The sequence below is a fragment of the Diadema setosum genome, chromosome 2, assembly GCF_964275005.1.
Source record: "Diadema setosum chromosome 2, eeDiaSeto1, whole genome shotgun sequence".
Lineage (NCBI taxonomy): Eukaryota > Metazoa > Echinodermata > Echinoidea > Diadematoida > Diadematidae > Diadema > Diadema setosum.
In genome coordinates, this window is record NC_092686.1 from 40,262,933 (window position 1) to 40,278,607 (window position 15,675).

At 39.0% G+C, this 15,675-nt stretch overlaps 1 protein-coding gene across 1 annotated transcript in view; it reads right to left on the reverse strand.

Annotated features, from left to right (window-relative positions):
* Positions 1 to 11,204: 11,204 nt before the first annotated feature.
* Positions 11,205 to 15,675, reverse strand: part of LOC140245972 (DDB1- and CUL4-associated factor 1-like) — a 37,499-nt gene continuing 33,028 nt past the window's right edge. Inside the window, exons 30-33 of the mRNA XM_072325422.1 lie at positions 14,570 to 14,643; positions 13,787 to 13,891; positions 12,852 to 13,104; positions 11,205 to 11,292 (exon numbers count right to left, since the gene is read on the reverse strand). Of these exons, the coding sequence (XP_072181523.1) occupies positions 11,216 to 11,292; positions 12,852 to 13,104; positions 13,787 to 13,891; positions 14,570 to 14,643 (509 nt within the window). The 3' untranslated portion in view covers positions 11,205 to 11,215. The remainder of the gene's footprint in view (positions 11,293 to 12,851; positions 13,105 to 13,786; positions 13,892 to 14,569; positions 14,644 to 15,675) is intronic.

Below are 15,675 nucleotides of genomic sequence, written 5' to 3' on the forward strand. Positions count from 1 at the left end.
GCAGATTTTATTTTGTCACACTATTTCAGTTGGCCTCCTTGTTTTAGACCAAAAGCAGTGATAGTGTGCTGGGGGGCTACAACAGCATCTGCTATACTTACGCTCCTTGGAAGGGAAAGTTTTAAAGTTGGTGTTTTGGGTTTGTTTGTTTTTTTTTTTGGGGGGGGGGGGGAGGGGGTATGGTACCAGGACTTGGATTATTTTCTGTGGTGAAAACATCAGAAGCAATGTGCAGGATGTTGGAACACAAGAATATTGTAGCGTGCAGTCTCAGAGAATGTTCAAGTGTGAATATACATGAAAATAAAATAAGAAATACATTTGTAGACATGCGTTTGAAGTGTCAGTGGCATTGGAGAAATCTGCTCCTCATTCATATTGGAACTTTGTTCTAGTTCCAAGACTTGATTTCAGATTCTTACCCCAATATAACTTTTCTTCTGGGTTATATTGTAAGAGATGGCAATTTCAAACATGTGTCTACTCCAGCTGATTTTGCTCTTTTGAATGATATAAATTTAATGAGCATTACGGATGGGAGATGCTTTTATAATCTTTGTAATCACTGTGGCAGCCCTCATCTGCAAATGTTTTACGGGATTTTAAGAAGAACCATCTGTACATCACATCAGCCATTGAAATACACATTGTTCTTTAGTTGATAGCAGTTCCTAGTATGGAATTGTAGGCATGAAACAGCTCCATAAATTCTGGAAATGATTTCTTCTGGTCAGTATTCACATATGTGTCGACTATTCAAGGAAATGTCACACTCTGCCATGAATTATATATGTTATGTATTATGCACGCGTTGAGCAGTGGTTATGTGTAGCAGAGAGTCAAACCTTTGTCTGACAAACCTGGTTCAGTGCTACTGAAGTGTTAGGGGCAGATGTCAACCAACAGCACACTATCACTTGGAAATATCCAGATTATTAGTCTCATCAATTGTAGTACCTAGCAAGGAAATGACCCGAAGTACCCATATCTCAGACATTACCATTTTCAGCTAGCTTCTCTTGTATGTCCTGATCTTTGCCAGACATATTTAACTGTTAGTACAGGGAGGGTTGTTTTTGTTTTGTTTTGTTTTGTTTTAAATCTCTTCCTCCTTGTGTAAAGATCAATTAGTTTGGCATTGTGCCTTTATGAAGACAGTCTTATTAATAAGGTAGAGAACAACCATGTATTTGTTCTCTGTAACACAGTTACAGCTCCATCATTGATATTGCACCTCACAGGTTCGACTGACCATGTGTACTTGTAGCAATTAACTAATTATTCTTTTATATAAACCCATTGTTATCGAGCATGTTTTGAAAAGCAAACGTCGCACAGATATTTGAGAGTATCAATTTAAAGGAAGGGTTGGGATGCCTCAGATTGTGTGGTAGTTTAGTGAAGATATTGCGTAATTTATGAGCCGTTTGTTTCCTACTGAAGAGAGCATTTCCAGATAGCAGACTGCTAACACATGTGGTGGGTGGTTATTGTTGCTATAATTTAAATCTCGCAACTAAGGAATTACACAGTATAAAAATCGCAGTTTCCCACGGCTGATGTTTTGGTCAAAACATTTTTTTTTTTTTTTTTTTTTGTCACATGTTGTATTGGGGGTTGGGGGGCATTACCTAATTTCTGTTGAGCAGTCCAAACATGAGATTCCCATCAGTATATGCGACATCCTGTAGTCTGAAGCATAAAGTTCAGTTATTACGTCAAGGACCATTTTCTCTGTTGAAGGGCGACTCGTCAGTCCGACATGAGAGCATAAGACTTATCGTGTCGTGTTCCGTCACTCATCTCAGGCACATGGGAGTCGCTCGCTTCATTTGGAGCTGGGATGTCCAGTCTCAATCAGTTTGATTTCCTCTCTGTGGCGTGTGTGTGTGCATACTCTCTTCTCTCTCTCTCTCTCTCATAATTATTTTCTGCAAGTATAGGGGTAAAAACTTATGGGATTGTCACAAGCATGAGAGAGTAAATGGCTGCGCAGTTCTGTTGTAGGGAGGAAGACGATGGGTGTACATGTATATACATTTGCAAAGATACGGCAAGGGCTTTGAAGAGTTTGTTAACAGTATGGAGACACTGCTTTTATCACTAAAGTGGGGCAATACATGCTGAATTTCCAGTTGAACCACGCAAGACTGACGGATGTATTGCTTAGTAACCTACTCTGTGCAACAGCGCAGAGGTATTTGCGCGTCGATATAGGTAAATGAGTGTTTTTGTACGATAGGCGTGTCATTTCTTTCTAAACCAAGACTCAACTTCTGCATGTCCCTTCATAACAATAATGTGATATCCTTAATAAGTTTCTGCCATAGCAAGTCGTTTGTTTGCCAATGTTTACTTATTGGAAAATCAAGTGAAACAAACTTTCAATCTGTGTTCATTCTTGTTTTTCTTCATCTGAAAGGGACACTGCTGTAAATTATATTGTGCTTTATGTTTCATTTTACCTTGTAGATGTAATAATGTTCTGGTAGATTTAGATGAAGAATGTACAGGTATGCTCTCTCTGTATGACATACTGTCTAATCCTGAACAGTTCTGTTATTTTGTTCATCTAGGCATGTGTCAGAATACAGGATCCTGTTCAGTGGCAGACTATTTCTACCCAAACCTTCTCTTTTTCGATTCTGATCTATGATTAAAATTGTAATTATGTCTACGTACACAACGGACTCCAGTACTCATTTTTTTTTTCTTGTGACACACTTGTATCAGTGTATTAATGTTGACAATTAACTCCAATTGCAATGTGTGTGTGTGTGTGTGTGTGTGTGTGTGTGTGCACCAGAACTATAATTATGGAAGTGCAAATGAAAATTTACTTTCACTACAAATCTGACACTTGAAAATCAGTTGGCCTGAATATTTTGGACAGGGGAATCTCGCTGTAACAAGATCGTCTGTTCCGGGTGATTTTTCTTGTTACAGTGCACTCCCATTACAACGAACACGGTTATAACAAAATTTCGTTATAACGGAGTGAAACTTCTGGTTCCTAAGTTATCTCCATTAAAGTCTATGGTACAAAATTCGCTTATAACAAATAGCGAAATTTTTGTTATAATGAAGTCTTTCCCGAGCGCCACTGACAAAGAAAAACAAAAGAAATGTGCTCCGTTATAACGAAATGCGGATGGCTTTGGAAAATACGTAGCGGAACAAGCATTTATAGTGTCTCTGCATATAGGGGAGTGCTTCACATCACTGTGTGTTCGCTCTGTGTGTCACACACAGTTTCCGAGGGGAATAGGGTTTGTTTATTTGACAATGAAATATGGTTTGTTAGTCCGAAAATGATAGGAATTCCAAACGTTTATTAATCAGAACATGAAAATAAAGTTTCATTAATCCAAAAGTGATAAAAGATGAGTCCACCAGCAAAACTTACGAATTAAAAACCTTATAATCGTTTTAAGATAACCGAACCTTCGAAATAACTAACCTTTCTCATTTTTTTGATTAACAAACCTTTGGAAAAACAAACTTTCTTTCATTTTCAGATCAAAAAACCTTCGGCACAATGAACCTTCAGAATAGAGAACCTTTCTCATTTTTGTCGAGCCCACCGGAGGTGAGGGGAGACTAAGGGATCGCCTGCGGCGGCTGTCCATCCGTCCGTCGTCTGTCCGTAACGCTACAAAAATTTCAATAACTCTTTACTCTGGGCTTCAATTGCAATAAAACTTCGAGGGAAGAGGGGTCATACAAAGTTTCACATTTTACCATATATGAAGGTCACCTCAAGGTCAAAGCTCACAGGCAGGGGTCAATGAACTCGGGGGCCCAATGTTAATTTTCTATGGCGCGTTTCTATTATGGGTCATAACTTTTGATCCATAACTCCATTTGTGACCAAACTTGGATGGTAGATGTCCCTTGGGGAGTGGATGGTCACCACAAGGTCAGAGGTCACAGGCAGGGGTCAACGAACTTTTAGAGAGCAATGTTAAGTTTTTATGGCGCATTTCTATTATGGGTCATAACTTTTGATCCATAACTCCATTTGTGACCAAACTTAGATGGTAGATGTCCCTTGGGGAGTGGATGGTCACCACAAGGTAAAAGGTCACAGGCAGGGGTCAACGAACTTTTAGAGAGCAATGTTAAGTTTTTATGGCGCATTTCTATTATGGGTCATAACTTTTGATCCATAACTCCATTTGTGACCAAACTTGGATGGTAGATGTCCCTTGGGGAGTGGATGGTCACCACAAGGTCAAAGGTCACAAGCAGGGGCCAACAAACTTTAAGGGCTCAATGTTAAGTCTTTATGGCACGTTTCTTTTTTGCCATAATTTTTTACTCTTTTATATCTCTTTTTATCTGTTATATCCCATTCACGTACAATTTCTTGTACGGGAATGGGCGAGACACATTATGGCACTTGCCTTGTTTGATTTTACCAGCCTTCGGAATGATGAACCTTATTTCATTTTCTGATCAATGAACCTTCGGAAAACAGACAATATACATGTATATATATTTTTTATGTAAATTACGAACTTTCAGAATAACAAATCTTTGAAAGAGCAAAGCTTCAGACACACCTTCAGAATACCGGGAAACCTCGGAATACGGAGCCTTCGGAGTAACAAACTTTAGTAAGAAACGAACCTTTGGAACAGCAAACTAACCTAATCCTACACCATCATTTTCTATACATGTGTGACAATACAAGCAAATTTATGCTCTCTTTTAAATAAAATATTTAAAATGAAATTAAAAAGGTACCATCCCATTTCACATAGCTTTCCAGTGTATGACGAGTATTCAACAAACAGGATATGATACCTGTGTGGTTCCCTTGTTTTCGTAATACATGTATATTGTATTTGTTCTGTTAAAATGAAATTTCTTCATAACGAAAGACGGGAGTACATTGTATGTGCGGACTCTCATATCTGAATTGGGGGGGGGGGGGACTACAAACGTACACTGCACAATGTATAATTTATATCTTTAATTTCTCTTCATGTACATTTCAATGCAACACAAGATAGTACATCCAAACTTCCTTTCCAAATCTTGAAGCAAACATTCATGTAGGAACAGACAGCCTGAAGATTACGAGATACAAGTACACATGTAAAACAAATTTGAGAGGGCTGAATGCTTTGAATCACTTTAACCAGGATCCTGTCACATACAGTAACAAATTCTGGAGTCTTCAAATCACATCATGAAAATGACAGACATCAAGTAAAAGATAGCAACATGTCACATCAAATTCACTGAGGGACTTGACAACTGTACACCAGTCAGACAAAGTGTGCCATGAAGATGGCTACAATTATAGTGCTCCACAACCATAATGACTGGTGCAAGTGTACATACCAGCTTTCAAGGTCCTTAATGATATTTTGTGAAGAAAAAAAAATGATTTCAGATATTCATGTTATCTTTTCATATCCTTCAAATTGCTGCTTAGAAATTACAGCTGCATGTATCTCAGGGCACTAGAAGCAGGATTTTTGTTCTGAATATTAAACTGACTTTACAATGTTTCCAGCTGCATACATGTACATGGCATATTTCACAGCGCTTTTACAAGTCGATTGATATGCGTGAAATTGACAACTTGTAACATGTCCCTGGTGACAGGTACTCTGTATAATTGCTTTTTAAACGTGGGAATTCACAAATTTTCTTCTGAAAAAAAGAAAAAAGGAATTACTTCTCAATCTGTCCCTGTGGTTCCTGATCACAACTTTAACCACTCATGGATTGGTCTTGTAAGTCCCAATTCCGAAAATGTCATACATCATAATCGCATAACATAATATGGTGTACACAGTATGTATTGATACTTCACACAAGATTTTACACACATGATTTTATCCATGATGAGTTTCCACAGTGATTTTGCTTAACCCTTGGTCAATGTTTACTGCTAAACGGAAAACCCTCATCAGTCCTACATACATGTACATGTATATGCCCCAAACTCGTGGGCCTACTACAACTTATCCCGACTGATGTGACGGCAAATGCTGACATTCGACTCACAATCCCTCTGCTCCACTACTGACATAAGTGAACCTTTTCATTATGAGTCAACAGAAAGACACTACAGTATGTAATCAGAGAATTGAAATAAAAGATACATAGGAACAATGGATGCTATGACAGGGGGAGTGTTTGAATTGAACCATGGCATGGGCTACCCAGATACAGTCAACCTTGCTTAAAGTTGACCTCACGTAAGTCGAATAATCACCTTAGTCGATGGCCTTTTCAAGGTCCCTTCTCTTTATATTCTATTGACTTTAATCCCTCATAAGTCAAATTTTCTCTGAGTCGAAGCTACTTCAGTCCAAATAGATTCGACTTAGGCAAGGCTGGCTGTACTAAAACATCACCTCGGGATAAAATACAACTGCTCTCAGGCATCTGAATTTTATACAAAAGCCACAACGCATGCGATTCTTTCGTCAGTTTTCTTGTTCATCTGTTTTCCATCATAATGTATTTCCCGTTTCTTTTGAGATGTTTCTCTTTGCAAGAATTGTGCAATGCGACTGATACATTTGCAAAATTAACGGCTCATTAGAATATTGTTTCCTGCAACACAAATGCATCATTTATCATCTCCAAAATGGGAAATCACAAGCTTTCCTGATGAAAAGATATAAATTCTTGTTCCAACACTGCAGTTTGCAATCGTGAATTAGACAACTCACAAAATTGTCTTTACGAGTCCCAATTCCCACAATGTTATATCTGCAAAGTATACATCGTATAATGTTCATAATATCACCACAATCAAACGTTTGGTATCCTACATTCCTTTCATGTCATACTTCCATATTCATGACCACAAATACAATGAAATAAAGCAGATTAATAGATTTATATTCCTCTATAAATTACTGACAAGACATTGAGAGATTTCCCCCAAGACAAATTAAGCCGGATGTCGATAATGCGCAGTCATAAACATCTTCTATGATTGTCGAGACATATGGAGATTTCCACAGGAATATGTAGGTCTTGTTATGTTATATCCTAAGTGCATGCTAAACAGAGATACATGTATGTTAAGTTGAAGAAAAAACAGGAAATGCAACTGGGTCAACAAGACGAGCTACAGGAAGACTGTGATCACATAATTCATTGTTCAACTGGACCACAGACTTCACTCCTGTGAGATTACATGCGACTAACTGTTACTGGCAAATTTGTATCTTCTTCATATCCATAGCCACAGTTCATCATGCACATTGAGTATCAACAAACAAGAGGTATTCAGCATCGTATGAAATAAACACTGCCAAGGTTTTAAAGTCATTGCATTCCTGAGTCAACGAGTAAGTTTAAAGAATAAGAGGCCTCTATTGAGGACAACTAGAAGCATTTGGATTGTTGTGCACAGTAAACTGGGATGCCCCTGCTTCTAACGAACCACAATGTCAGCCATAGGAGCACGGCCTCTCATTAATAGATTTTGATGGTATTTGTTAATCCTACTGTAATCACTGACAAGAATTCACCTTTAACCTTCTCTCCACACAAGAAATATTTTCTCTTTATTTCTATTTGTAGCACAAGATAGCATTTTCACTAGATCTAAACCGAGGGGAATTCATGGCCAGGAAATAACTTTGGTTAACTTTGAATGACCTTTCACCCCGTCACTTCCAACAATCAATTGATTACTGCTATATTTCTCGACCTTACCACATAATACAACCTGCAGACACCAAGTTGAGGTTATGGCTCAAGAATGACACTTCAGACCACACTGCTATCATGTTCCTGCCAAAAAAAAGAAAATTGCTATTTCTACTCTTTCTGCTACATTATATCCCATCTGGACATTCCTAGATGAAATTACAACTGAACTAGAGAAGCACTCTGAGAGCGCAGACCTCCGCCAAGCAGCTTATTTCCACCACTGATCTTGTTCTTCCATAGAGATCACTGATTTCCACCCATACGTATGCGTGCTGAAAGTTGCCTGATTTCCAAAGATAGAAGCCTTTTGTTACATCAACTTCCAGCTGCACAGCGTGCCTCGCCCCAGCAGAAACCAGAGCATGCACTTTAGTGCGTTTATGCCAAAATATTAAAAATTCTTCATAAAACCCACAAAAATTGCCTGATCACTACCAACATTAATCATTTGTTACTTGTGTCATTCTCAACTTTCCTCGTAAGTTTTATACAAATCTGTTCACAACTTTTTGAGTTATTTTGCACATGGACAAACAAACAAACAACAAAGAAAACATAACCTCCTCCCTTGGTGGAGGTAACATTTCCATTTCAAGCCAAATCTCAGTGACCTCTGACCTTTGACCTACAGTGATTTGCCCAAAGTGTAATCAACACCTCTACACCTCATGTAGCACATCTAGCTGGGTCTTGTGCCAAGAAAACCCATGGAGTGAGCTAAAATAATGAAAAAAGGATGTGGGATGCACAGACAGACAGATAGACTGAAATACAGATACTCCCATAATGCAACTTAATGCATCCAGCACCCTTCGAGGTAGAGGCATAAAAACAACATTTTTACACAGATAACCGAGGAAGAATACACGCTGATATTTCTGTGCCTACTTGTCAAAGATCAAGATGGTTATGATATCTCCAGCGGAGAACACTTCTTTTTTTTTTAATGCAGGAATGATATTATTACAATGAGAGAACGGGTGCATTACAAGTTAAAGTTTTATACAGATTTTGTACAGAGAAAGACCTGAAAACTTTTTTTTCATAAAACGTCACCTCTATGTCTCTCAAACTAACTTCAGATGGACCAAGGAACCAAATACGACAGGCAAGCATTGACAAGAAGAAGGGGAACCACACAATATGAGTCATCTTGAAAGCATTTATGACTTGTGTTACACAGCCATGTCACTGCATCTATTGTTTCATCCGAGCCCACTTTTTCCTACAGTGAAAATCACGCCATTCACTGGCCATGAAAACTCGTCCGTTGACACCTACTCGCCGAAGCACCAAAATATTCGGGTTGGGAGGCCCACAGTGTACAAGAATATTGGCCATCACTGATTGGTGTACAGGAATATTCCAAATCACTCAATCACTCATAATGGACATAAAAATGTAATGGATCTCCCTGTCAATTGCAGATTCTTTTAATGTGAAACCGAATAAGCAGAGCTGTCAATGACAGTGCATCACATGCACAGTACATTATTTGCTGCCGTGAATGTGATATACCACACTTGAGATTCACAGTAGATAGCAAGACATTTTCAATCTTCGCAACTTCATTCATGCATGAATATGACTGCCAGAAGGAGTTGCACCATTTTCGCCAAGTTCGGTACATCGAAAGGCAAAGCAGGACCCATCCAACACATGTAAATAATGTTGACAGGAGTTCAACAATGGTACTACAACACATAACATGAAGTCAGTGATGTCTTAGTATGTCTTAGTATGTCTTAGTACAGTCAAACCTGTCTACAGTGGGCACCCAAGGGAGACAAAAAAGTGGCCTCTGTAGACAGGTGGCCACTATAGACAGGGTGGTTAACATGGCTTTTCTCTTGGGGGAATTGTGTTTAGTGGTCATAAACTGCAGGTGGCCACCACAGACAATGGTAACTTATAGACAGGTTTGACTCTATAATATAACTCACTGTAAATACCAGAGATCCGCACAAAACAAAAGAATGATAAAACATATCAAATCCCAACAGCATAGACACACAGACAGGAAGAAGGGAGGGGGAGTGGAAAGGAAAGAGATTTCATTTTGACATTCAACTTGTCACATCGCACGCAACTCTTGCAAGCAAAAGCTGCAACATCAAACAAAGGTACAACTGTAGCAATAATGGAACCCTGAAGAAAACCGTCTTTCCCCAAGCAGAACCTGCACATCCTTTCAGGCAGATAGAATGCCATGTTTCCAGAAAACAAACAAACAAACAAATAAAAACAGTATCTCTCTGTCAAAATCATAAAGACCAGGTTGAGTTGAAAATTTGGCAATGCAGAAAAAGCAGACATCTGGCATGGAAGTCATGGTAAAACATCTGACTGCAACTAGAATTCTCAATGGATGCAAATTCTGTTGTACAAGCTTTTGCCACTTTCAAATGATTTCATGCTAGAACAATACCTGTCGCAACACTTTGGGGGGAAGGCATAAATAGCATTGCATTTAATAGTGTGTGATAAATGCAACATACTGCAATATTTTGTGTAAAATACAGGAAGTCACAAAAAGACAAAATGTACTATCAAGATGCACTGGAAAACTGCTGCTAACATGCCGACTGCACAACAGTCATAAACAGTGTATTCCCTTGAGCTATAGACAGATAAGGCACTGGAGTTAGAAGAAAACATACCGTACTAGATTATCATTTTTCCCCCCTGCACACAGATCATCACAGTGTGATAAAAATGTGAAAACTGCATCAAAATTCAAAGCAGCTCCATCACACATCTATGTCTCTGTCAGGAGTATAGGAGGATGTATGTACAGACATACACAGGAGCCCCACCATGTCACTTCTGGGTCATATTTTTCTCAGCTTCATCACTGTGTCCTTACTATAACTGGAGGTAGTACACAAACCCCAACCCATCCAGCCCCTAAAAACATACTGCTACCAATGTCCTACGAATCATGTCTCCCGCGGCTCTGTTCAAGCCAGGTTCTGTGTATCAATGCATATTTATAAGCAACATCACCCTGTAATACAAGTAAATGTAGAATGAAGTCTTTTGTGAAACATCTCAAAGGCTAACTTTACATAATTTCATTTTTTTTTCTTTCACTAATGCTGCCTATTCCTGTAAGAGTGATGCCTGCTTAATGCTCTTTGTTTATGGTATGCTCCATGTACCCTTTGTACAATTCAGCTGCAAAAGCAGACGAGATGAACGACAGTGCTTCAGCAAATCTAGCTGCAAGATGTGGATGGCTTTCCAACACATTTTTCAGCAAACAGCAGAGCGGCGGACACAAACTCCGCTGGCACACACACGCACCCTCGGAGTTACACAGTATAAGAAGGAAATCATTTCAGGATTAACTAAACTGTGACACATATGTACTACTGAGCAGCAGAAAAAGCCATCAGTTCTAACACCATGAAAACTTCAAGAAATGTCATTTTTGGTCCTGGCACTCAGGGTGGCTATTTCATCTCGTTATCGCAAAAAAATTTCATCAAAGCTTTCTACAGCTTGGTCCCCGAAATTTGAATCACCAGTCCCCAAGTGAGTAGCGAAACTCGTCATCATCATCGTCATCGTCATCGAGAAAGGCATCCACATCTGAGCCTGTGGGAGAGAGAAGAACTTTAGGCAAATATCTCATTGGACTTCTGGATAATGTAGTAAAGGACATCATCTGTCACTACTTTGTTTTTTTCTTCTTCAAACAAGGACAATTTTCATGGGCTATCAAATTGACCGCACAAAAACCTACCAAGTAATGATAAAAATTAGCTATGCTGATATCAAAATTGAAAATTACTGGTTTTTCTATAGCTTATGTCATATAACATTGAAAAAAAAGGGAAAATAGACAAGCTGCATTTACGATAAAACATTAAATTTGACACTGAGAATAAATTCAATGATTCCCATTAAAAATTCTAATTGAACAACTCTCTTTTACCCAGTCCATACTGTATGATATTTATTTTACATAGAATATTTTGATAAGTGTCAATAATACGTATTCCTATATAAAAACCTTCATTTCTGTACAAAATCTATTCATGCACTTGCAAATTACTAGAGTATAAGTTTGTCATCAATTCTCATTTTTGAGCGTAGAAGAAAACTTGAAACTGCTGTACATGTATTTCAAATGCACGGACAAGAATAAATTCATTGGCACTTCCAATAACTTTAAATATGTGACCCGCTACAACAAAATGATCCTAAAGTCGGGCGAGGTCGATTATTTGAAAATTGCATGATATAATCCCCTAATCTTTCTGCTTTAAATTGATATATAACACATTTTATAAAAATAATTGGCTGCGGAGATATCGACGTTTAAAAGAGAGCATGTCGAGACGTCTGGAAAATCACTGTTTCGAGAAAAGCGCCCTAAAAGTCTTCCTTTCGACGCAATCGCGATCAAGGGACACGCAAGTCAGTTTTCACCTCTGGACAATAGAAGGTAAGCCCTAGCAACCCCCGAAGAGTTCATTCAAGCACATCAGCGTCGGCGGTCTCCTCACCAACCAATCAGTGACCAGGATGTGAGAAGCGGCTGATCATAGCGCACCCCGCCCGCACGCACCAGTCGACTGGGCAGTGTGCGAGCTTCACGCTTCGGTTAGCAGCAAGCAGCAACTGACCAATGAGATCACTTTGGTCGTTGTTAGGGGCGGAACCTATCTGTGGCGCTCAATCCAAATTTTCGAACCAGTTTCTGCTTCGTTGAAACGCCAAAAAACATGGCTCAGAAAAACGCAATTTTTTTTTATCTTTCCTTTGATCATTTTGCTTCAAAATTTCAACAGATGATAGAAGACATGTTAGACTCCAATAATATATCAAAATCAGAAAATCGTAAGTTTTGACCAATTTTAATGCTCTGACTTCAAACTCGATTTTCACGGCTTCGACCGTGCGCGACTTTAGGACCTTTTTGTTGTAGCGGGTCACATATAACTGTAAGAGCGGCATGAAAACACACAATAGTGATCCAAATAATATGTGAAAAATTTGTGTGCTTTTATTCTTGTGCTAGTTTCTTATTGCACAAAATGTGCGAAAATATCCACTTTTACAGCATTGCTTTATTCCCTGCTGTGAGAGATAAACGGCGACACATCTATAAAGTTTGGGAAAAAAGGGAAATTGCAATAATGATCGCGCACCTGAATCTGAATTAAAAATAAGGCTCTCTGGCGTGTTGATGGAACTGTCAGACCCAATCTCAGCATCGCTGTCGCTGCCGCCTGACAAGAGGTTTCCATCTCCATCGTTGTTGTCATCATTGTCGCCGTCGTCGTTGTTGTCGTTGCTGCCATCATCCATGCCAAGGTTGCCATCCCCATCCAGGAGATCGTCGAAATCGTCCAGGCTGTCGTCGTCATCGGATCCATCATCATCGTCATCATCTCCGTCAGACTGCAACAGAAGAAACACCAGATACACAGAATGCTGAATAACATGTTAAGGTCTATCACCATCACTACTTGACTTGCTTGATCAAGACAGCGACATGGGTATTTGGTACGGGGGAAGTTCTACCATCTTGGCATGTGCAAGAATATGAAAACACAAAATTGTACTTATTAGATGAATTTCTTGTCAAGAAAAATCTCAGTAAAAATATTTCAAGAGAGGAAGAGAACAGTCACATGATACAAACACATAAACACCTCCCCCCCCCCCCACACACACACACACAAACATACAGATGTATACCTGCAAATCAATACATCTCCCAAAATGATCACATAACAATACAAGTCAGATGTTAAATCCTTCTTGACAACTGTAGTAACATGACAATTGACTTCAGGATGACACTTTGAAGCATGAGACTTATTTTCTCTGCAGTAAGATTCAACTGACAAGAACTTGACTTCATCTCTACCTGCTTATGCCAACATTGATCATCCGTTTGGCTTGGTTTGGTTTGACAAAGTTATCACGATATAAAGATATCACAACTAATCCACATCCACTCATGTATGACCCCTGACATGTATCCTGTGACCTTTCAACTCTGATACTTCTGTTATTTTTTAAGACAAAATGACCCCCTCCCAACACACACATCATCATCACTTATAAAAGGTCGCACCTGCTCTTCTTCTTCCTCATCTTCTCCATCTGCCTTGCGAGGGCGCCCTACCTCGTACATCCGACATATACTCTCCACATCCACACTGTCTCCTGCTCCTTGTTGCTGTGGGTGGGGGTAAAAAAAAAAGGGAGTGACAACAGGATATAAATCAAAAAATATTTTCTAAGTAACTTTTCTTTCTTGATAACTTATCTTTTAAGCAAAACATCAAAATCCTGAAGACTCCAAAGTTACTTAATACCACATGAATACTTAAAAACCATCGAGGATGCACTGATTTTGCTGTAACAAGCACTTCCCATAGACACTTGCCGGAGTATTCTCGGAACTCGTCTTCAATGGGTTAACCGAGGTGTCCCCAAATGCAGGCTTTGACTCTGTACATGAATGTCTAGCATTAAAGATCAAGCAGGGTCTAATCATTTGACAGATCAGAACTGGCTTCAATGAATCATGAGAAGTGTTCATAAAAATATTAGCAGCATATTATTATATGAAAGAAATAGAGCAACTGAGGCTCACATGAAAAAAGAAAGTTATCAAATGTTTCTTGTCTGAGCTCCTTTTTATAATTTCCTCGAATACTCATACTGTGATTCCAAAGATATTTATCATGGGAGTGTCCAATAACCTGACATACAACTAACTGACATCAAAGTTATGGTCGAAAATGCAACATGACATATCTGTACACTACATGCCACAATATCCCAGACGCTGACAACAGAGTCAAGTATACATCTTTCTGGTTCAGGTTCGCATCTAGATATGCCAGCTCACCTCAACAAGGGCCAGGTATGTGTCCAGAGGATCTGTAGCCAGGTCAAATATGTTTCTCTTTACGTCGATGGTTGCTGCAAAAATAGTAGAAAATAAAACACAAAATATTCATTTTGCAAGTGAAATAGAATTAAAGACATTATAGAACTATAATCAATAATCAACAAGGTATACACCACATGATATTGGCTTTAAGTTGAACAATGTCCTTTTTCAAACATTTTTAAGAGCAGGTTGACAATTTTTGACATTTGTGGTTGCAAATACACAATTGGAGATGACGCCTGTCCCGAGATAAGGAGGTCGTAGGTTCAAATCCTGCTCAAGTAAGTACGCCCATGATTTTTTTTTTTTATCATGGCTTCTAAAAAAAACACTGATCAATTCAGTGCTTATTTACATTGATGTAGGACAATTTGTCAATCAGTTGCAAGTGGATATTATACAACGTCCAAGTAGATCCTTGTAATTTGATTGGAGGATTGTTGGTGACATGATATTCAATAAGTACTCCATTCAACGCGCCGTGCAATTTTGGTTCTATTTTTGCGTGCAACTTGGTTCGATTTTTTCGTTCTATTCCACGGTTCGAGAAATTGTACGGTACTATATGTACTGTGTGTTGCATATTGAGGATCGCATGCAGCTACCGCAGTGTACGTGTGCGGTACATGCATGCGCGTATGTAGGCCTACGTAGTGCTAGTGTACATGTATGAGCGCTAGCCGTGACCTGTATCTACACTGATTGCACAAGCAAGAAAGAGAATTGCAGTGGATCCAAATGTAAGTATGGCTATATTTTTCATACATATGTAGACTTCTAGGCCTACTTAGACCTACCCAACAATCCTCCAACCAAATAACAAAGATCTACTTGGACGTTGTATAAAACAAATAGTGTATGGTCTTTACTCGTGCAATGGAACGAGATTTCGCACTCGGTGAAAGATGAGGCGCACTATTCAACTCGGCTTCGCCTCGTTGAATAGAGCGCCTCTATCTTTCACCTCGTGCGAAATCTCGTACCATTGCACTCGTGACCATTCACTATTTGTATACTAATTGTCAATGAATGAGATTACCTGATCCCCCTAATAATAATTG